This window comes from Mustelus asterias, chromosome 7 (genome assembly GCF_964213995.1).
Source record: "Mustelus asterias chromosome 7, sMusAst1.hap1.1, whole genome shotgun sequence".
Lineage (NCBI taxonomy): Eukaryota > Metazoa > Chordata > Chondrichthyes > Carcharhiniformes > Triakidae > Mustelus > Mustelus asterias.
The window spans coordinates 124,151,275-124,173,755 of NC_135807.1; the positions used below are offsets into that span (position 1 = coordinate 124,151,275).

Here is a 22,481-nt window from a genome sequence, read left to right on the forward strand (position 1 = left end):
GAGGACAGGTAAGGTAGATTGAGAGAAACCATTTCCACTGGTTGGCGAACCTAGGGTGAGGGGGCACCGTCTACAAATTAGAGCCGGACCTTTCAGGAATGAAGTTAATAAACACCTTCTACATGTTTAGCTCAATTGGCTGGACAGTTGGTTCATGATGCAGAGCAACACCAATGGCGCGAGTTCAATTCCTGTACCAGCTGAGGTTATCCGTGAAGGCCCCACCTTCTCAACTTTGCCCCTTGCCTGAAGTGTGGTGACCCTCAGGTTAAAATCACCACCAGTCAGCTCTCCCTCTCAGCCTATGGTCATCTGAGACTATGGTGACTTTACCTTACAGGGAAAGCACCAGAAAATGGTTCTGAAGTAGAAGATCAGCCAGCATCTCATTGAATGGCAGAGCTGGCTCAAATGGCCTACTCCTGCTCCTATTTCTTATGTTCAAAAGGCTGTAGAAGTTTGGAGCCCACTTCTATAAATGACAAGTGGTGTTGGATAGATCAGTTGTTAATTTTAAATCTGGGATTGATATTTTCTGAACCAAGATTATTTAATGATACAAGGCAGAGTTGGGTATGTGGCGTTAGTTCACAGGTTAGGCATGGTCTCACTGAATGACAGAACAGGCTGGGGGTTAAATAGCTTCCCCCTGTTCCCTATTAGGGCGAGGGGCGAAATTAACTAGGGCCATATTTGCCACATTAAGGTTTTTCACTATCACTCCTTATCGTACAACAATGTATTTTTTAAAATAAATAACCAATGTTTACATGTACTTAATACAAATATTGGCACATTGTAATAATAAACAGTTTCATGGTGTAATGGATGCATTCAATGCTAGGTATTAAGTCTAAAGATGTGCATGTTTTTACAGATATCTGATTTCCGTTGGATTTCCTGGAGTCGCTGCTGTCAGCCACATTTCTGCCCATTGTATTCTGTACCGCTCACATGGTGGATTTTCCTTCCGTTTTTGAATCCCAGCTTCCCGCAGAGCACAAGGAACGGATATGGACACAAGTCACAGTTCTCTTCTCTCCATTGCTGGCGCCGACTCAACAAGACTTTCTTAACAGTCCATTCCACCTAAGCGGTTTGAGGGATAGAGAGGGGGGGGGGGGGGGACCTGAGAGGAGAGCGAAAATGGTATAATGGCAGCGCTAATTTCACCTACAGACTTGCGTGGGGAAGAAAAGCAGTTACAAGTTTTGGTAAGTCGCTGAAAACCATAGGCGTGGTTTGGAGAAACTGCAGGACTTCGGGCTGTTACTGGCGCGGCACATATGTCCCCGAGGGACTTTCTGTAGATTTTAAAATAATAACCACTGGTAAAGTGTGTCGAAAAGTGCCCTAAAGAATAGGCGCTGTGTCTTTCTCTATAAAGCAGATCTTTTAGACTTTGTATAGGATCGGCATGAACCCACTGCATCGACATCGGCGTCCCGTCTACACGTAGGTATTTTAAACTTTAAAACAATCAGTATGATTCCTGAAATCTGGAACTTTTAAATGAAAACCCATAAACGACCAACTAGTAATCCGTACATTAAGCATATTTAAAAAAACAATTATTATCTTCGATTTTGTAGTTATTATAATTCTGAGTTTTGGTTAAAAGGGAAACTTTGTTTAGTTTTGTTCTACAGTTATGCTTTGTCGACTTTCTCCCCCCAGTGTTGTTAGTAAGTGGCTTGCAAAACTCTACATGAAGCCAGGCTGTAACACAAGTAAACTGCAATTTCCATGTTGGAGAAGCCAGCCCGGCTCATTGCTGCTTTCATTCACTTAGGTCGGATTCGGTGTGAAATAAACCATGCGGTCTTCAACCTCCAGACTATCAACGTTCTCCTCCAGGGATTCGCTGTGGAACCGGTAAGCTAACCTGCCAAAGAGACAAGTCCCCCCCAACAACGTGGTTTATCACTCTCCGGGTACTGTTTTCTGTTTAGATCCTCCTGGTTCAACCTCTGACATTGCCCGAAATATTGCAGCAATGTTGTTTTTTTTTGGAGGGCGGGGGAAGCGGTGTAAATAATTGGGAAACGTCTTGGGGTGGGTGTGGGGGAGGTTGGAGGTGGAAAGGGCAACGTGTGCTGAGGGAATGTCCTGATGACAGTGAAAGTTGCCAGAAAGGTGTCACTGGCCCCACGACCCTGGGGAGAGTTTGACTCAAAAGACACACAATGTATGTGCAAATGAGGAATGCTTTAATCTGAGCAATTGGCAGTGATTGCAGTAAACTTGTTTCTGGTGAAATAAAGAATTTGTGGCAGTATATAAGAAATATATTATAAGAAATATATTATTAGAAATATTTCTTCTAAAATTTAAACATTAGAGAAATGAGCAGATATTGTTGCTGCGTGAATATGGTAAAGTAGTTTTTATTAAAGATGTGTTAATTCTAAAGAAGCATCACTGTAATGATATGATTGTGATCTCTCCCCCCCCCCCCCCCCCCGCCGCCTCCTCTCCAAAACTAGTTCTTGTTTCACTAAGACCTGGCAGGATCTGGATCTTTTGAGAGATGACAGATTCCCTTTAGACCCCCCTTCTAACCTCCCCCCAAACACACACACACCACTCATTCTTCAGGGAATTTGCTGATAAACAGTCAGCTTCTGGAAGAAAATATCGCGTGAATAAATCACGGTGGTTTTAAATCATTGTGTGTTCTTTTTTTTAAAACTCCGGGAACATTTTGTGCCGAGGTTGAGATTGCCAGGGAACTCCTGCTTACACGAGGAACGGATGTGTGTGTGTGTGTGTCTGCTTGGCTAAGTGTTTATGTTAAAATGTTACTTTACTCTTGACTACATAAACACTTCCTCAGCTGGCAAATCTTACTATTTCTCCTCGGGTCCGGCCTGAGGGGACACATGGCATGGATCTGTGGTTTTCTTTTTCGGAAAAAAAAACACACGCATTGATGCAAAAATTCCATTATTGCATTATTTTGAAGCAGATTGAACCACTTAACCTATGAATGCTGAGACAAAGAAAAGTGCGGCTTTGAGAGGGAGTAGTTTATTCTTTTGTTTAAAATTCCGAAGTGTACACGATTTAAAAACATACTCTGCTGTTTTGGGTATTCGGCCGAACATGCCGTTTGGTGGAAAGCTCTCTTTAGAACAAAAATGATGATGTGGCACTAAAAAACATACACTCACCCCTGAATTGCGTACATCCTTAAGATTTATCGCTATTGTTCCTTGCTTAAAACCTGAAGGTGGCGCAAAAGCTCCAATGTGTGTGGTGGGTGTGTGTGTGAGAGAGAGAGAGAGGGAGTAAGCTGCAGACCACAAAAAGGGAATGAATGTGCATAGGAGCGGATTTTGTGGTTAGCAGCGAGTACGGAGTTTATACTTGCACTTGCCTATAGACTTTATATGCACTCGCAAGTTCCTCAGAGCCAACCATTGAAAAACCACATGGCTTTCTGCAGGGGTTCTGTTTTTTGTAGGCAAGGCAAACAATTGTGTAACTCCTTAAGCAACCAGAAAGAAGAATTAGTAATAGAGAAGAAACCAGGTACTAATTGTTAGTTATTTAATTTGGTGTGTCAGGGAGAGAGAGAGACAGACCATAAGACATAGGAGCAGAATTAGGCCACTCGGTCCATCGAGTCTGCTCCGCCATTCAATCATGGCTGATATTTTTCTCATCCTCATTCTCCTGCCTTTTCCCCATAACCCCATATCCCCTTACTAATCAAGAACCTATCTATCTCTGTCTTAAAGACACTCAATGACCTGACCTCCACAGTCTTCTGCGGCAAAGAATTCCACAGATTCACCACTCTCTGGCTGAAGAAATTCTTTCTCATTTCTGTTTTAAAGGATTGTCCCTTTAGTCTGAGGTTGTGCCCTCTGGTTCTCGTTTTTCCTACTAACGGAAACACCCTCTCCATGTCCACTCTATCCTGGGACCACAGGAGGGCTGGATTGTGAGATCAGTGGGGAAGCGATGTCTCTGGCCACTGATCTGGACAAAAGCTGTCCGTAAAGACCTAGTGACCAGTGTGGTGTGGCTGCCCTCGCCTCCTCCCCCCCCCCCCCCCCCCACCCTTTTGGATAGTTGTTTAAAATCTAGCATTAAGTCAGGGGGTGGGGGTGCCCTGATGTTTAGCATCAGTGAGATGTCACAGTGACACAGTGGTTAGTACTGCTGCCTCACAGCGTCAGTACTCTTCGATTCCCGGCTTGGGTCACTGTCTGTGCAGAGTCTGCACGTTCTCCCTGTGTCTGCGGGGGTTTCTTCCGGGTGCTCCAGTTTCCTCCCACAGTCCAAAGATGTGCAGGTTAGCTGAACTGGCTATGCTAAATTCTCCCTCAGTGTACCCGAACAGGCGCCGGAGTGTGCGATGAGGGGATTTTCACAGTAACTTCATTGCAGTGTGAATATAAGCCTACTTGTGACTAATAAATAAACTTTAAACTTTACTTTGATGTCAGCAAGCAGGATAAACAGCCAATAACTTTGAAGCGTTCTCACAGACAGGAAGTTAGAAGCATTTCCGTATCCTCCCTTCACTTCGAGCCCATTTCCGGTTTCCTGCTCATAATCTTCTAATTGAGAATTGTTGGCGTGACATCAGCCATCTCAAATTCTCTGCCCCTCTCACCCAGTCTCCCCCTGATAAAGGCAAAATACTGTGGATGCTGGGATCTGAAACAAAAACAGAAAATGCTGGAAAAATTCAGCAAGTTCGACAGCATCTGTGGAGAGAGAATAGACCAACTTTTCAAGTCTGGATGACCCTTCATTTCTTCACCCAAAGAGTGGTGAGCCTGTGGAATTCATTACCACAGGAAGTAGTTGATGCCAAAACATTGAATGCATTCAAGAGGCGGCTGGATATAGCACTTGGGGCAAATGGGGTCAAAGGTTATGGGGAAAAAGCAGGATTAGGCCATTGAGTTGGATGATCAGCCATGATGGTGATGAATGATGGAGCAGGATTGAAGGGCCAAATGGCCTCTGCCTGCTCCTATCTTCTATGTTTCTATGTTTCATCAGAGCCTCTGAACTTGCTGAGCTCTGTCCTCTTGAGTCCATCCCTGTCCATGTGATCAAACCAGCTGACAAGGGTGCTGCCATTGTTGTCTGGCGACTTGACCTCTATCTCAGAGGCTGAGCGCCAATTCTCAGGCACTTACTCCATTCCCCCCTAGACCATGATTCCACCTCCAAACATCAAACCATTGTTTCCAGGACTGTCACTGATCTCATCGCCCCTGGAGGTCATCCCTGTAACCTCACAGTCCCTCAACTCCACACAGCACAATTGTAGATCCTTCCCAAAATCCACAAACAGACTGCCCTGGTAAAACCAGCGTACCAGCCTATTCCTGGTCTGCGTGGGTTTCCTCCGGGTGCTCCGGTTTCCTCCCACAGTCCAAAGATGTGCGGGTTAGGTTGATTGGCCAGGTTAAAAATTGCCCCTTAGAGTCCTGGGATGCGTAGGTTAGAGGGATTAGCAGGTAAATATGTGGGGGTAGGGCCTGGGTGGGATTGTGGTCGGTGCAGACTCGATGGGCCGAATGGCCTCCTTCTGCACTGTAGGGTTTCTATGATTCTATGATTCCTGTCGCACGGAAATAAATTCTTCCTGTCTTGACTCCATCCTCTCTCTTCTTGTCCAGTCTTTTCCCATCTATATTTTATGATTCCTCTGATGCCCTATGTCACATCAACAGTTTCTATTTCCCTGGCCCGAAATGCCGCCTCTTAACTATGGATGTCCAATCCCTCTGCACCTCCATCCCTTGTCTGGAGGTCTGAGGGCTGTCTGACCTTCCTTGAGTGGAGGCCCGAACAATCCCCATCCACCACCTCTGCTCTGCCTGGCTGAACTTGTTCTGTCACTAAATAATTCCTCCTTCAACTTGTCTCACTTCCTGCAAATGAAAGGTGTGGCTATCGGTACCTGCATGGTTCTGCCTGTCTTTGTGGGTTATGTGGAACATTCCTTGTTCCTGTCCTACTCAGGCCTGCCCCTGTAACTCTTTCACCGTACATTGATGACTGTGTCAGTGCTTCTTCATCCTCTTGTCTGGACCTGGAAAATGTATGGATTTGTGCTTCCAATTTCCACCCCTTTCTCACCTTCACATGGTTCATCGCTGGCACTTCACTTCCTTGACCTCTCTGTCTCTATTTCCAATGATAGATTGGCCACCAATATTCATTACAAACCCACTGACTCTCACAACTACCTCGCCTACAGCTCCTCATGCCATGCTTCCTGTAAGGATTCCATCCCACTCTCTGAGTTTCTTCCCCTCTATTGCTTCTGTTCCACCTTTGAAAATGGCCCTTCTGACATGTCTAACTGAGGTTTCCCTCCTACTGTGGTTGACAGGGCACTCAACTGGGTTCAACCCATTTCCTGCTCTGCCTCACCCCTTCCCCTCCCTCCCAGAACCAGGATAGGGAACTGTGTCCTCACTTTCCACCGCATTAGCTTCCTCATTCAAAGGAGCCACTCCTGCCAACTCCAGCATGATGCCACCACGAAACACATCTTCCTCTCATTCCGCATGGTCCACTCACTCTGTGACGTCCTGGTCCACTCCTCCATCATGCTCTTCCCAAGGCATCTTCCCCGGCAACACCTGCCCTTTTACCTCCTCCCTTTTCACCATTCAAGGCCTCAAACATTCCTTTCAGGTTAAGCAGCGTTTCACTTGCATCTTCTTCAATTTGATCTACTGTATTTGCTGCTCCCGACACTGTCTCCTCTACATTGGGGAGACTAAATGCAGACTGGGTGACTACTTTGCGGAACACGTTCGCTCAGCCCGCAAGCATGATCCCAATGGTCCTGTTGCCATCTTAACTCAGAACCTTGCTCTCATGCCCATATGTCCCTCCTTGGCCTGCTGCAATGCTTCAGTGAAGACCAACAAAAGTGGGAGGAGCAACATCTCATCTTCTGATTAGGCATGTTACAGCCCTCAGGGCTCAACATTGAGTTCAATACCTTTAGACTGTGAATCTTCTCCTCCATCTTAACCCCTTTTTTTCTATCCCATACATTTGTTGTCTCAATGCAAACCCTCTTTGCCCCAACCCCCATCTCACACTTGTTCTCAAGTTCACTTCATTTTTATTGCAATCTCTCACAGCGACAGTATAATATCCAACACATTTTCCTTCTCTTTAGTTCTGAAGGAGAGTCAAGCAGATTTGAAACATTAAGGCTGGGATTTTACCGCCTCGCCCGCCCCAGAATCGGAGTGGGCGAGGCTCGCAGCACGGCATTCTCCATTGGCCTTGGGCGGGATCTTATGAGCCTCGGACCGTCAAGGCCTCACTCTGCTTTCTCTCCGGACAGCTTTTCCGGTGTCCTCTGTTTTGTTTCAGATTCACATCCACAGTATTTTGCTCATTTAAGCTAAAGGCATTGATTGCCTTTCATTTTTAATTTGAATTTTCAGATGGAAACATTAGTAATTATGATCGGATTATGGCAGAAGCTAAAATATCATAAACAAGCTTTTAAAAAATTGACTATTATAAAAATGTGTGGAGTTTTCTTTATGTTGGTGAAATTTAATGTTCCACAAATATAGAATTAGCTTTTCAGGGCAGGTACGACTGTTTAACAATGATTATGAGATCAGATTGCCATTAAAAGCCCAGTTACACCTCATTCAACAGGGGTAAACATTTTCAAGAATTTTTATAGTGCGACCATTAGTGTAAAAGTGGAAGTTCTCGTCAATTCAATGATGGCCCAATGGCATAGTGGTTGGCACCACTGCCTCACAGTGCCAGAGACTTGTGTTCAATTCTGGCCTTGGATGACTGTCTGTGAGGAGTTTGTACATTCTCCCCATATCTGCGTGGATTTTCTCCGGATGGTCCGGTTTCCTCCCACAGTCCAAAGATGTGCAGGTTAGGTGGAGTGGCCATGCTAAATTGCACCTTAGTGTCCCAAGATGTGTAGTTTACATGGATTGGCGGAGTAATTGCATGGGGTTACGGGGATGGGCGGGGGGGGGGGGGGTGGGGGGTGGGGCTGGGTAAGATGCTATGTCAAAGAGTTGGTGCAGACTCGATGGGCCGAATAGCCTGCTTCTGAACTGTAGGGATTCTATGATTGCTTAGGAATTTATTTAGGCACAAATGATTCAGAAACTTCACGTGAGGAACTGGTGCACGGTTACATGTGGATATTCAAAACTTGCTGAATGAATCAACTTTGTGGAAATAGCATTTTGCTATCTGCCTCACCATTGAAATACAATGAATGATGTGAAACTATTATATTTGTGCAATAACTACAAACTGCTCTCCACAGAAAGCTAAGTCTTGAAACATAATGGGTGGGATTTTACGGCCTGACTTGAGCGAGACTGGAAATTCCCGCCAGAGGTCAACGGGCATTTTCTTTGTCTGCCCCTCGCCCGCTCCGATTCCATGGCAGGCGAGGCGGTAGATTTCCGGTGAATGTCTAAGTACCCTTTTAGCGATGTGATAAATGTTAATCACTGCAAATCAACCTCTCTGGCATTGAAACCTAACAATTGGCCTGAATTTATGGTGAGGAAGAGAGGAACCTTTTTGGCAACTTGCACCACTCTGCCGCCAGCTTTGTGAAAATAACCTCCCTATGAGTTTCCTGAAGTTGCTGCGTTTGCACATTAAGTAAACTCACCTCAGAATGTTAGGTCTGGTAATCATCATTATAGAAACCATAGAACCCCTACAGTGCAGAAAGAAGCCATTCAGCCCATCGAGTCTGCACCGACAACAATCCCACCCAGGCCCTATCCCCGTATCCCTACATATGTACCTGCTAATCCCTCTAACCCTCTTATTTACCCACTAATCCCACTAATCTACGCATCCCGGGACACTAGGGGGCAATTTATCAACCTAACCCGCACATCTTTGGACTGTGGGAGGAAACCGGAGCACCCGGAGGAAACCCACACAGACACGGGGAGAATGTGCAAACTCCACACAGGCAGTGACCCGAGCCAGGAATCGAACCCAGGTCCCTGGAGCTGTGAAGCAGCAGTGCTAACCACTGTACTACCGTGCCGCCCCTATGTACTGTTATTGACTGTTTCAACAGCTTATAAATTGGTAATGACAGCCAAATACCCTCTTTGGCCCTCAAAGTAAACAGCTTTAAGAGCAGTGTCTCAGACCTTCAGATTTTAACTGTTGTAGGAGATTTTAACCATTGCTCAAAAATATTTTCCTTGCACCTGCTCCTCACGTGAAGTTTCTGCATCAATTGTGCCTAAAGAACAAGGAGCACCATTGGCTTCTCTGTAATTTTCTTTGTAAATTCTGATCCAATAATATCCAGATAACTTGAAACGTTTTGCCTATTTTTTCACATCATTACTATGGGTAAATTGTTAATCTTATGATTGAGATTTGACTATTTAGATCTAAGTAATAGGAAAAAGCACCTTTTGGAGTCACTAGCCATCCTACCCTTTTCACAAATAGCCCAGATTTTGCAGTGGTAATGTTGGAAAAACTGTCAGCATTCACTGTGATCTTTCCATTGAAGCTGACAGCAACTTCAAGGGTCTGAACATGCGCAGGATAACTCAGACATCCACAAGTTACTGACGTTGATACTATACTCCTTCAGAGAGGGTGCTCTTGCGCTCTGTCCAGTGTCCAATCCCCAAGAAATCAGTGAATTGATGAGAACTTTCACCTTAACGCTGACTGTCAATCTTCCTTGTAATCCAATTTTTAAAAATCATCTTTTTGTACCTGATTTGACATTGAATTCACCCATTTTAATTTAAACTATCTTTGTAGCCCTTGTTAATTCACAAACCTTCAATTTCATTTGTTGAGGGAATATACAGTTGCCCATTTCACTCAATTCCCAGTTGCCCTGTTTCTCCTGCTGTGTCATTACCAGCTCGCATGTTCAACAAACAACCTGATACACAAAACATAAAAACTTCACTGTCCAAGGGCAAGGCTAATGGTAAAAGCCATTAAATGCCTGTACCAAAAAAAAATGGCTTGTTGACATTCCAATAAGTGAACTAATAGGAATTTATTTTCTTAGTTGAATAAATAATTACAACGTGAACCAAGTAAAAGGAATTTAAAATCAAGATAAAGGTTTCCAAAAGTCCTTAAACAGAACATTTTTGGATGCTGAGTGGTAAACCAAATTGTTTACAGTTAACACAGTACATAATGTCATAAAATACCTAGCACGAATGAAGATGGCTGTGGTTGTTGAAGTTCAAAAATTTCAGTCCTGGGATGCTAATGTGGGAGTTCCTCAGGGTAGTGTGTATCTTAGGCCCAACCATCTTCCACTGTTTCATCAATGACCTTCCATCATAAGGTTAGAAGTGGGGATATTCGCGCATGACTGCACAATGTTCAGCACCATTCAAGATTCCTCAGATACTGAAGCAGTCTGTGTCCATATGCAGCAAGACCTGGACAATAGCCAGGCTTGGGCTGCTAAGTGGCAAGTAACATTTCCGCCACATAAATGCCAGTCAACAACCATCTCCAACAAGAGGGAATTTAAATGCCTGTAACAAAACAAATATGGCTTGTTGACATTCCAATAAGTGAACTGAGTCTCCTTGACACTTAGTGGCATCACCAACATTGACCAGAAACTGAACTGGACCAACCATGTAAGATGGCTACAAGTGCAGGTCAGAGGCTGGGAATTCTGCAGAGAGTAACTCACCTCCTGGCTCCCCAAAATCTGTTCACCATCTAAAGACACAAGTCAGGAATGTGATGGAATGCTGTCCACTTGCCTGAATGAGTGCAGCTCCAACAACGCTCAAGGAGCTTGACATCATCCAGGAAAAAGCAGCCCACTTGATTGACATCCCATCCACCACCTTCAACGTTCAATCCTTCCACCACGCTCACACAGTGGCAGCCAAGTATACTATTTACAAGATGCACTGTAGAAACTCACTAAGGCTCCTTTGGCAGCATATCCCAAACCTGCGATTTCTACAGCTTAGAAAGACATGGGTAGCAGACACGTGGAATACCACCACCTGCACGTTCTCCGCCAAACCACACACCATTGTGACTTGGAAATATATCGCCAGTTCCTTCAATATCACTGGGTCAAACTCCTGGAACTCCCACCCTAACAGCATTGTGGGTGTTCGTGCAAAGTACGGATGGAAGTGGTTCAAAAAGGCGGCTTACCATCACCTTCTCAAGGGCAATTAAGGATGGGCAATGAATACTGGACCAGCCAGCGGTACCCAAATTCCATGAATGAATTTTTAAATATCATCCATTCTTTTTCCCAAAGAAAATACAAAATTTGTGTTACACGTCATTGAGGTCAAAACAAATTATGGTGAATGTTAATGTTGATTGAAATTTTAGTAATCTTTTGATCTATTAAATTATAAAATACAGCAGAAATCGTCCAAAACACAAAAAGACAATAACTTATTTTAAAATCCTAAACATCTGGTAAATGCATTTCTATTCCATCTATATATCAATAAATTATACTCAGCTTGAGGCAAGGCCGCAGTATTGAATATTATGGAGATTAAGCTTGGGGCCAAATTGATGGTGACATTCCAAGATTTTTCAGTCTCTTTTCTGTGTGATTCCATTTTATCTATCACTCTTATAGGTTATGTTTACCTAGGTCCGAGTCACCGTGTGGTACCAAACTCGTAGCGATTCTTAGCTGTCAGCTGTGGCTCAGTTAATAGCAGTCTCACCCCTGAGTCGGAACGCTATGAATTCAAACCCAGCTTGAGAAGTTTAGGCTAACACTCCAGTGCAGTACTGATGGTGTGCCATGCATATGTTTATAATATATATGTATATATACGTACATAAACATTTAACCAGTGGATATTACTGTAAATTGTGGCATATAAGATGATCCAGTTTTTCTGGGATCAAAAAGGATGTTTTTACTTGGCCCACTCATTTTTCAGCCATGCCATTCTCATATTAGTAGTCAACCTCCATTTTGCTCCCCACAAATGCATGTTTTACTTGCTGGTGCCTTATAAAGGATCAAGCAGGCAATACGTGTTACGAAGATGCATGGTAGTTTAAGACACGCCTGCTCTTTCTGTTGAGAGGAGATGACATTTCAAAATGGTAACCACCCAACCCTTGCCAGCCTTTCAATTTTATTCTCGATCTGGGCATAAAGCTCCACAGATCCCTGAAAGTGGCAACACAGGTGGATAAGGTGGTCAGGAAAGCCTACTGCATGCTTGCCTTCATTGGCCGGGGCATCGAGTATAAAAGTTGGCAAGTTATGTTACAGCTGTACAAAACTTTAGTTAGGCCGCATTTGGAATATTGCGTGCAGTTCTGGTCGCCACACTACAGGAAGGAGGTGGATACTTTGGAGAGGGTGCAAAGAAGGTTTACCAGGATGTTGCCTGGTCTGGAGGACTGTAGGTATGAGGGAAGGTTGGATAAACTCGGATTGTTTTCACTGGAAAGATGGAGGCTGAAGGGCAACCTGATAGAGGTCTACAAAATTATGAGAGGCATGGACAGGGTGGATAGTCAGAGGCTTTTCCCTGGGTGGAAAGGTCAACTACAAGGGCACAGGTTTAAGGTGAGAGGGGGTAAGTTTAGGTTTTTGGGGTCGGACGGAGAGAGGACATGTCCCCTTTTCTTCGTGCTCTGCCACTTTTCTTTTGGCTCACATCCAACCCTTGTTGCCCCTTGTGATGCCTTGCCCTTATATTTTGGCTTGCTGTCTTCTTGTCTCCTGGGCCTTCTCCATTTTCTTATATATTCTTACTCCTGTTAGCTTTTTCTTGTGCAGGGTGGTAAATGGAGGGTACCCTTGTGAGGGGGAGGGGGGGGGGGGGGGAAGTGGGGGTTGTGGGGTGGGGGGGGGGAAAGAGGAAAACAGGGTGATGGTCTGGCTCTGCTGTATTTTAGGTGGTTGGGGGAGATGGTTGTTGACGTGGTGTGTGTGGTGAGAGAGGGTAAGTTTAAGAGAGACGTGCGGGTAAAGAGGGTGGTGGGTGCCTGGAGCGCACTGCCAGTGGAGGAATCAGGCATGTTAGCAACATTCGAGACGTATCTTGATAGACACATGAATGGGAGGCGAACAGAAGGATAGAAACCGCGTATCAGCACAGGCTTGGTGGGCCGAAGGGCCTGTTCCTGTGCTGTATTGTTCTTTGTATAAGTTGACTCCTGTTTTTCGAGGAAGTTTTCCAGGCTTCAAATGTCAACTTATATCCTGACATCTATGGTATATCATTCTGTGTATTCTAATTATATGAATGTATTATTCAATTATAGTACTCTTTATTATGCCAAAATATCAAATATGAATGATAATAAAAACACGTACTTTATGCAGTCCATCTCAGGAGTGCTCAACGAGCTTGTTATCAATGAATCACTATAAGAAAATATAAAGAAAAAGAATCAATGATGAAGAACTGTAAAAACAAGTTACAAATTGTGTTGATGTCATAAGAGAAATTCCTCCAATGGTGAAAAAAATATTAACAAGTAAATCTTTGCTAAAACAGTCAAAGGAATACAGAATGCTACTGTCAGAACCCACTGATGTTTCATCAGATATTTTTAGTTAAAATTTCCTTCCTCACCAAAAAGTTTCCACAGAAACATTTTACAGGATGCGTGGGTGTGCAATTGTTCACAACTTCTTAACACTGGTTGCATATTTCATGAAAACTGCTGTTTGTTTGACCTGACGTTTTCTGTTGAGCTTAGTTTCAGTTTAATTGTTCTAATGTATGAAGGATTTTCTGACTTCATGGAGTTCTTCAATCTAGTGAGAGTCGAGATCATTATTAATCCTTTCATGCTGTTTCTTCTTGTCCTTCCTGGCTGTATTTGAAGTGCATCGATTGGGATTATATTGCCTACCTCCACCTTTGCCTCAGCTCATTTTGCTGATGAAAACCCCATCTTACCTTTGTTGCCTTTAGACTTGACTATTCTGACAAACACTTGGCTGGCCTCCCACATTCTATTCTCCATAAATTTGAGGTATTTCAAAACTCTGCTGCCCATGCCCTTACTCTCACTGAGCCCTGCTCACCAATCACCTCTTGTGCGCGCTGACCTACTTTGGTTCCTGTTTTTGCAATGGTTTGATTTTAAAATCCCATCTTAGTTTTCAAGTCCCTCCAAATCCTCACCTCCCCTCATCTCTGTAATCTCCTCCAGCTGTGGACTGCACTGAGATTTCTGCACCCCCTGTCCCACTCAATTCTGCGCCTCCCCTTCCTCAATTTTCATTGCTCCTCCAATGTCAACCATGCTTTCAGCTGCCAAGATCCCAAGTTCCGAAATATCCTTCCTACACCTCTCTGCCTCTCTTTATTTCCTTTAAAACATACCTTAAAACCTACCCCTTTGGTCATCTGCCCTAATAAACACAGTGTGGCTCAATGTCAAATTTTACTTTATAATGCTCCTATGAAACAGCTTGGGAAATTCATGACATTTAAGGTCTATATAAATACAAGTTTCTATTGTTGTTATATGTGAAAAGAGTAGTTAGATACAAAGAAAAAAATTTGTGTTTGTGTTGGAGAGAGGAAGGATAAATGTAAATGAGGTAGACAAACATAAAAAACTGTAAGGGGATAAAATAAAGATCCAGAGAGAGAACGTGCAACCAAAATTTATTTTATTTTTAAATGTATTCTGTCATGGGAGGTGGGTGTCACGAGCAAGTCCAGCATTTGTTGCCCATCCCTAATTGTCCCTGAACCCAGTGGCTTGCTACACCATTTCAGAAAGCACTTAAGAGTCAATCGCATTGCTGTGGGTCTGGAGTCACATGTAGGCCAGATCAAATAAGGACGGCAGATTTCCTTCCCTAAAGGACATTAGTGAACCAGATGTTTTGTTTTAACAACAATCAGCAGTGGTTTCATGGTCACCGTTACTGAATCTAGCTTCTCACTTCCAGATTATTAACTGAATTCGAGTTCCACCACCTGCCGTAGTGGGATTTGAACCCATGTCGCAGGACATTAGCCTAGGCCTCTGGATTACCAGTCCTGTGACATTACCACAATGCCAACGTCTCCCTATTTTGTGACCTGGGTAAGAGGTGAACATAGAGTTATGATTATATTTTCCCATTGCTCTATATGCAACTGTGATTAATTTTCAAATGGTGGCTGAATGAGTCAGCTAATATTTTAAATCCTTTATATATGGTCCTAGAATATGACTAGAAGTTATGTGTAGTTATTACATTTATAATATTGAAATGATAAGAAATTTGGAACTGAATTTGGTGAACAATCATTTGGCTTCTCTGTCTATGAAACAATCTGTTTGATGTAATAGCATATTGACTGCCGTCCCCTCAGAATTTGCTGACCAGGCCTTCCCCTTCAGGTAGTTCCTATCACTTGTAATGATGAAGTGGTCAGTGAATGGCTCCTTGGTGGCTTTCAGTGCTACATTGTCATCAGCTCAGAGGTTGTGGATTTGCAACAGCAGAAACTATGAAGTCTGAAAAAAAAGGTGCTGAACACAATGCTTGGGCAGGGATGATTACACACTCTGGTTGTGTACGTCCGAGACACAAACCACTTTTGACTGTAGGCTCCAGAACCATGACAACATTTTGTTGCTCCCTTTGCTATGGCACATCTTAAGTGGCATGAAATAAGATCCAATGTATTGAATCAGCTGCATGCACTGCCAGTATATTTTAGTTCATATGTTCGCCCTTGGGAAATCCTTGGTAGTTCAAAAAATATGCACCTTCATATTCTCTATATGGCTCTATCCCACAGCCATAAAGAAAAAGAAGATAGTTTGCTTCTTTTTACATTTATTAAGAATTTTCCCATGTAAATAAATCAGCTTCTGGCAGTTGTATAGAAAGCTGCTGCAGTTTTGTTGCAGATATTTGGTACGAAATTAAACCTACACCATTTGCACTTTATCAAAAATGTCTGCATTCCTTCGGTGTTGTTCGTTAGCTTATCTTTTGTTGACCTTTATTAATGAGTCAATGTGCAGAAAGCACTGACAATTAAGGTAATTAATTTTTGCCGTTTCATTTTCCGAGTATTTTTCGTTATTCACTCTTGGGATGTGGGCATCGTTGGTGAGGCCAGCATTTATTGACCATCCCAGGCGACACAGTGGCACAACGGTCAGCATTGCTGCCTCACAGCGTCAGGGACCCAGGTTCGATTCCTGGCTTGGGTCACTGTCTGTGTGGAGCCTGCTGATTCTCCCCGTGTCTGCATGGGTTTCCTCCGGGTGCTCCGGTTTCTTCCCAAAGTCCGAAAGACGTGCTGGTTAGGATGCATTGGCCATGCTAAATTCTCCCTCAGTGCACCCAAACAGGCTCCGGAGTGTGGCGGAGGGGATTTTCACAGTGGGTGGGATTTTACGTACTCGCTCGTCACAAAACCCCACCTGGGGTCAGTGGAACGTCCCATGCTCCGCCCCTCGCCCGCTTCGATTCCCGTGGCGGGTGAGCCGGTAAAATTCTGGCCAGTAACTTAATTGTAGTGATAATGTAAGCCCACAGGTGACATGAATAAATAGACTTAACTGCCCTGGAGCAGGTGGTGGTGCACTACCTTCTTGAACTGCTGCTGTCCATGTGGTGTCTACCAGAAAATTAAGTCCTGCTGAAAACCCTTAAGAGAAAAATTCTGGTTTGTATTTTTGAGGAAAAGATCTGGCGGTACCTTCTGTATTAGCCAGAAACACTTGGGCATTTTATTTGGTTATTCAAATTTATTTGGATTATTTATAGTACAGAATCACTTGAAAGAGCAGATCTGTAAATTATAGTGCTCACCCTCTTGTTGATTCACTCGCAATGAGAATCTCACCTTTGAGGAAGTTGCATGCAGCAGTGGTTCCAAACAAAGTTAGCTCTCTCAACACTTGGCAAGTAACACCAGTTGCTGGGTAAGCTTTGGAGCAGCATAGAGATGTCGAAATCACTGAACAGTGTGCGAACAGAAGCAGAGGGGCTGAACAATGCAGAAAGGGTGGCAGCAACATTTGCTCATCGCTGCTAACATTTGTGGTTATGCAGCCGATTATAGTGGCGTGAAAATGAAAGCAGGGAGAGTGTATGTTTGCAGTTTCAATCCTTAGATCTGTAATAAAACGGCGGCACAGTGGTTAGCACTGCTGCCTCACAGTGCCAGGGACTCAGGTTCGATTCCTGGATTTAGTGACTATCTGTGCGGAATCTGCACGTTCTCCCCGTGTCTGTGTGGTTTTCTCCCACAGTCTGAAAGATGTGCTGGTTAGGTGCATTGGCTATGCTAAATTCTCCCTCAGTGCACCTGAACAGGCGATGGAGTGTGGCGACTAGGGGATTTTCAGTGACTTCATTGCAGTGTTAATGTAAACCTATTTTGACTAATAAATAAAATTTACTTTTTTACTTTAAGCCAAATGCAACAAAACCTCTATATTTACAATAACAGATAAAAAATATTAATGGAATAATTTGTCTTCCCTGTGGTGGTGGAAAAAGCCTATCTGTCTCTCCCATAATTTTTTTTTCAAAATACTTCTTCTGTTCAATTTTTATCTTTCATTTTACAAATATATTCATTTTGTTGGACAGTTTGTTGGAGAGAAAAAGAAAAAGAGATGCACAGAGAAAATATCTTGTGGTACATGCAAAGATGGCAAGATTTCAGGAAATAATGGAAATTGAAAGTGTGTCCATCTTAAAAGAAATTAGAGTAAAAATAAAGCAAAGAAGTGAATGTGGACCAACTTCCTCAATGGCAAGCCAAAATGTTTCAACTGCATATTTCATCATTCACAATACACAGTTTCCATCAGATTTATTAATTTTATGTTTAATTCTTTCATCATAATCTTTATTAGTCTGATCCCAAAGCTTTCTCTTCTATCGGACAGTTTGCTGTTTCGGGGGAGAAAGCCTACCATTTCCTTTTCTTTCCCTCTTAAGTTTCTATAGATGCATCATCAAACTTGCCTCTTCAGCAGAGGCAACAGTGCAGAATCGCTATAAACAATTCCCTCTGATTCATTCATCTCATCTGGCTTTAGTTTTCCAGTAAATATATTTTAACTGTGGTGAGAAATGGAGTTGATTGCATAAATTGATTGAATCGCTATTTTGTGGCAATGCTGAAATTTACTGCTGGTATATCTATTTAATGTTAATTGTATTTATGTAGCATGACATGGTGCAGGAGGTGAAGCAAATAAAACGTCTGTTTCAAAATAGAACAGTTTTTTCAAAAATGGAACCCATGGAAGTGAGTTAAAGTTTTTGTCGCCACGTCTTTTAAAAATTGATTTTTGTTTTCTAAAATAGTCAGCACTAGGGTTGCCAATTGTGATTAAATGTATTCCTGGAGGCTTCATCACATAACTTGCCCTCAGTAGTCGGCCAAGACATCCATCCTTGTGGCATACAACCCTAAGTTGTTTGCCTACGGCGACACACTGCTGCCACACAGCGCCAGGGAATCCGGTTCAATTCTGGCCTCAGGTCACTGACTGTGTGGAGTTTGCACCTTCTCGTCGTGTTAGTGTGGGTTTCCTCTGGGTGCTCCAGTTTCCTTCCACAGTCCAAAGATGTGCAGGTTAGGTTGATTGGCCATGCTAAATTGACCCTTAGTGTCAGGGGGATTAGCAGGATGAATATGTGGTGTTATGGGAATAGGGCCTGGGTGGGATTGTGGTCGGTGCAGACTTGATGGGTCGAATGGCCTCCTTCTGCACTGTAGGATTCTATTCTATTCTATTCTACTACGCCAATGCAAAAAAAAGATGAATTCTCCAATTGGATGATGCCTGATTGGCAACTAAACACCCGTTTTCCCCCCACCCCTCCAATTTTCAATATTTCTATCTGGTAACATAAATATTCAAAGCAAATGACAAACAAATAATCTTTTCAATGTCCCGATAATTTTTCTCCAGGGTTGCACACAGCAGATTGATCTTCAATTCCTGGAGCCTCCAGGCCAATCCTGGAACGTTGACAAGTCCAGTCGGGGCCAAATTACTTCCAGCTTGAAATAATATGCAGAATATGCCACATTTAGAGAAATAGAACATTTGTTGTGCAAAAGGAGGCCATTCAGCCCATTGAGTCATAAAAGTTTTACAGCATAGCAAGAGGCCCTTTGGCCCATTTTGTTTGCGCCGGCCATCAAGCACCTATCTATTCTAACCCCATTTTCCAGCATTTGATCCATAACCTTGTATGCTATGGAGTTTCAAGTGTTCATCTAAATGCTTTTTAAATGTTGTGAGGGTTCCCACCTTTACCACACTTTCAGGCAGTTCCAGATTCCCACCACCCTCTGGGTGAAAAAGTTTTTCCTCAAATCTCCTCTAAATCTCCTGCTCCTCATCTTAAATATATGCCCCCTGGTTATTGACCCCTCGAATAAGGGGAAAAGTTTATTCCTATCCACCCTATCTATGTCCCTTATAATTTTGTACATCTCAATCAGACTCCCCCTCAGCCTTCACGACTCTAACGAGACCAACCCCAGCCTCTCTTTGCAGCTGAAAAGCTCCAGCCCAGGCGACATCCTGGTGAATCTCCCCTGCACTCTCTCTCATGCAATCACATCCTTCCTATAGTTTGGCGACCAGAACTGCACACAGTACTCTAGCTGTGGCCTAACGAGTGCTTTATACAGCTCCATCATAACCTCACTACTCTTATATTCTATGCTTTGGCAAATAAAGATAAGTATCCCATATGCTTTCTTAACCACCTTATCTACTTGTCCTGCTGCCTTCAGGGATCTTTGGACATGTACCCCTAGGTCCCTCCGGTCCTCTGTACTTCCTAGCATCCTACCATTCATTGTGCATTCCTTTGCCCTGTTAGTCCCCCCAAAAATCCATCACCTCCCACATTTTGGGGTTAAATTCCATTTGCTACTATTCTTCCCATCTGACCAGTCCATCTATATCACCCTGTAATCTAAGGCTTTCCTCTTCGCTATTTACCACACCACCAATTTTTGTGTCATCTGCGAACTTACTGATCATACCCCCCCCCTTCACGTTTACATCTGAATCATTAATGTACACTACAAACAGCAAGGGGACCTAGCATTGATCCCTGCAGTGCACCACTAGATACAGGCTTCCAGTCACAAAAACAACTTTCGATCGTTAGCCTCTGCCTCCTGCTACTCAGCCAATTTTGGATACAATTTGCCAAATCACCCTGGATCCCATGGGCTTTTACCTTCTTGATCAGTCGCCCATGAGGAACCTTGTCAAAAGCTTTACTGAAGTCCATGTAGACAACATCAACTCCACTGCCCTTATCTACACACCTAGTCACCACCTTGAAAAATTCAATTAAATTTGTTAGACATGATCCCCTCTTGACAAAACCATGCTGACTGTCCGTGAGTAATCCTTGCTTCTCCAAGTGGAGATCAATTCTGTCCCTCAGAATTTTTTCCAATAATTTCCCTGACACTGATGTTAGACTCACTGGCCTATAATTGCTCTTTACTCCCCCTACTTCCCTTCTTGAATAATGGTACCACACTAGCTGTCCTCCAGTCCTCTGACACCTCACCTGTGGCCAGAGAGGATTTGAAAGTTAGCATCAAAGTTTAGGATGTATCTTATCTGGGCCTGGGGACTTATCCATTTTTCAGCCCGCTAAAACCCCTAAACCTCCTCGCTCTCAATGCTAATGTGTTCAATTAAATGACAATCTCCCTCCCTGCTTCCTGCATCCATATTGTCTTTGTACATCGTGAATATAGGGGCAAAATATACTCATTTAATATCTCACCATCAAGGCTGTGTTGCCTGAAAAGGAGTTATCCAGTCTAATCTCACAAGGGAGTGAAGAGTTATAGGGGTGGGTTGGGGGAAGGGGGGGGGGGGGGGTGTGGAGGGCGAGGTGGTGGCAGGAAAATAGACTTGAGGCCAAAATCAGATCAGTCATGATTTTATTGGGTGTTGGGCAGCCTCAATGGGCCAAATGTCTTATTCCTGCTCTTATTTCTTATGATCTTATTTCCAGCTCTTGGTCTGTGGATTATAGCACTTAATGCGCATATTCAAGAATGGTATTTTCAAAATATGATGAGGGTTTCTGCGTCTTCCACTCACTAAGGCAGTGAGGTCCATCACCCCCTGAATGATACCATTTCTCTTCAACACCCGCTAATCCATTTGCCAATTAAAAATATACGTTTCTTGGTTACTGATCCCTCTCTTCTCAGGGAATTAGGTCCTTTATATCCACTCTAATTAGGCTCCTCAACTTTCTATTCACTTCAGTTAAATCTCCCTTTAGCCTCTTTTGATTTGATTTGATTTATTATTGTCACCTGTATTGGGAGACAGTGAAAAGTATTGTTTTTTGTGCACTAGACAGACAAAACATACCGTTCATAGAGTACATAGAGTTCGGGGCGGCACGGTGTCACAGTGGTTAGCACTGCCTCACAGAGCCAGGGACCCGGGTTCGATTCCCGGCTTGAGTCACTGTCTGTGTGGAGTCTGCACGTTCCCGCTGGGTTTCCTCCGGGTACTCCGGTTTCCTCCCACAGTCCAAAGATGTGTGGGTTAGGTGAATTGGCCGTGCTGAATTGCCTCTTAGTGTCGGGGGACTAGCTGGAGTAAATGCATGGGGTTATGGGGATAGGATCTGGGTGGGATTGTGGTCGGTGCAGACTCGATGGGCCGAATAGCCCCCTTCTACACTTTCTAGAAAATTCTACGTAGGGGAGAAGGAAAGGAAAGGGTGCAGAATATAGCATTGCAGTTCCTATTAGGATGTAGAGATAGATCAACTTAATGTGTGATAGGACCATTCACAAATCTGATGGTAGCAGGGAAGATTTCGTTTGGTACATGTTCTCAGACTTTTGTATCTTTTTCCTGATGGAAGAGAGTATGTCAGGAGTGCGTGAGGGTCCTTGATTATTCTGGCTGCTTTTCAGAGACAGCAGGAAGTGTAGACGGAGTCAATGGATGGGAGGTCGGTTTGTGTGATGGACTGGGCTACATCCACAACATGACACAACAGAGTTTGCATGTTTCTTGCGGTCTTGGTCAGAGCAGGAGCCATACTAAGCTGTTTTGTGCCAATGAAAACAACCCCAGGCTATCCAATCTTTCCTCTTAGCTAAAATTTCTATCTAACTGGCAGCGTCTTTTAAAATAGCCTCAGTGCCTGTTTTAGTGCAATCATATCCTTTTTGTTTTTTTTATTTTTAATTAAACAGCTATCATATTTCATAGAAACAAAAATAATTATAGGTCACCCCCCAATACCAACATCAAGGTACTTTTTAAAGACGTTTTCTTTGCATTAAAGATGATAAATGATGATTTTCAATTATAAAGTTCTCCTTGGTACCCAGATAGTGTGTGTCCAGGTTTAATATTATCTTTCAGAACATGTTGCTTGAACAGCAAAAACAAAATGATGGTAAATCAATGTGAGATGCAATAAAGGATGTTAACCTGACAAGAAT

General features: G+C 43.4%; 1 protein-coding gene across 2 annotated transcripts in view; it reads left to right on the forward strand.

The window, feature by feature from the left end:
- The first annotated feature begins 995 nt into the window (after positions 1-995).
- LOC144495926 (arf-GAP with SH3 domain, ANK repeat and PH domain-containing protein 1-like) overlaps positions 996-22,481 on the forward strand; it is a 274,726-nt gene continuing 253,240 nt past the window's right edge. The window contains exons 1-2 of one of the 2 annotated variants that reach the window (XM_078216746.1): positions 996-1,455; positions 1,793-1,875. In XM_078216746.1, coding sequence (XP_078072872.1) covers positions 1,817-1,875 — 59 coding nt within the window. In that variant the 5' untranslated portion in view covers positions 996-1,455; positions 1,793-1,816. The remainder of the gene's footprint in view (positions 1,456-1,792; positions 1,876-22,481) is intronic. The other variant, XM_078216747.1, reaches the window with a different exon arrangement.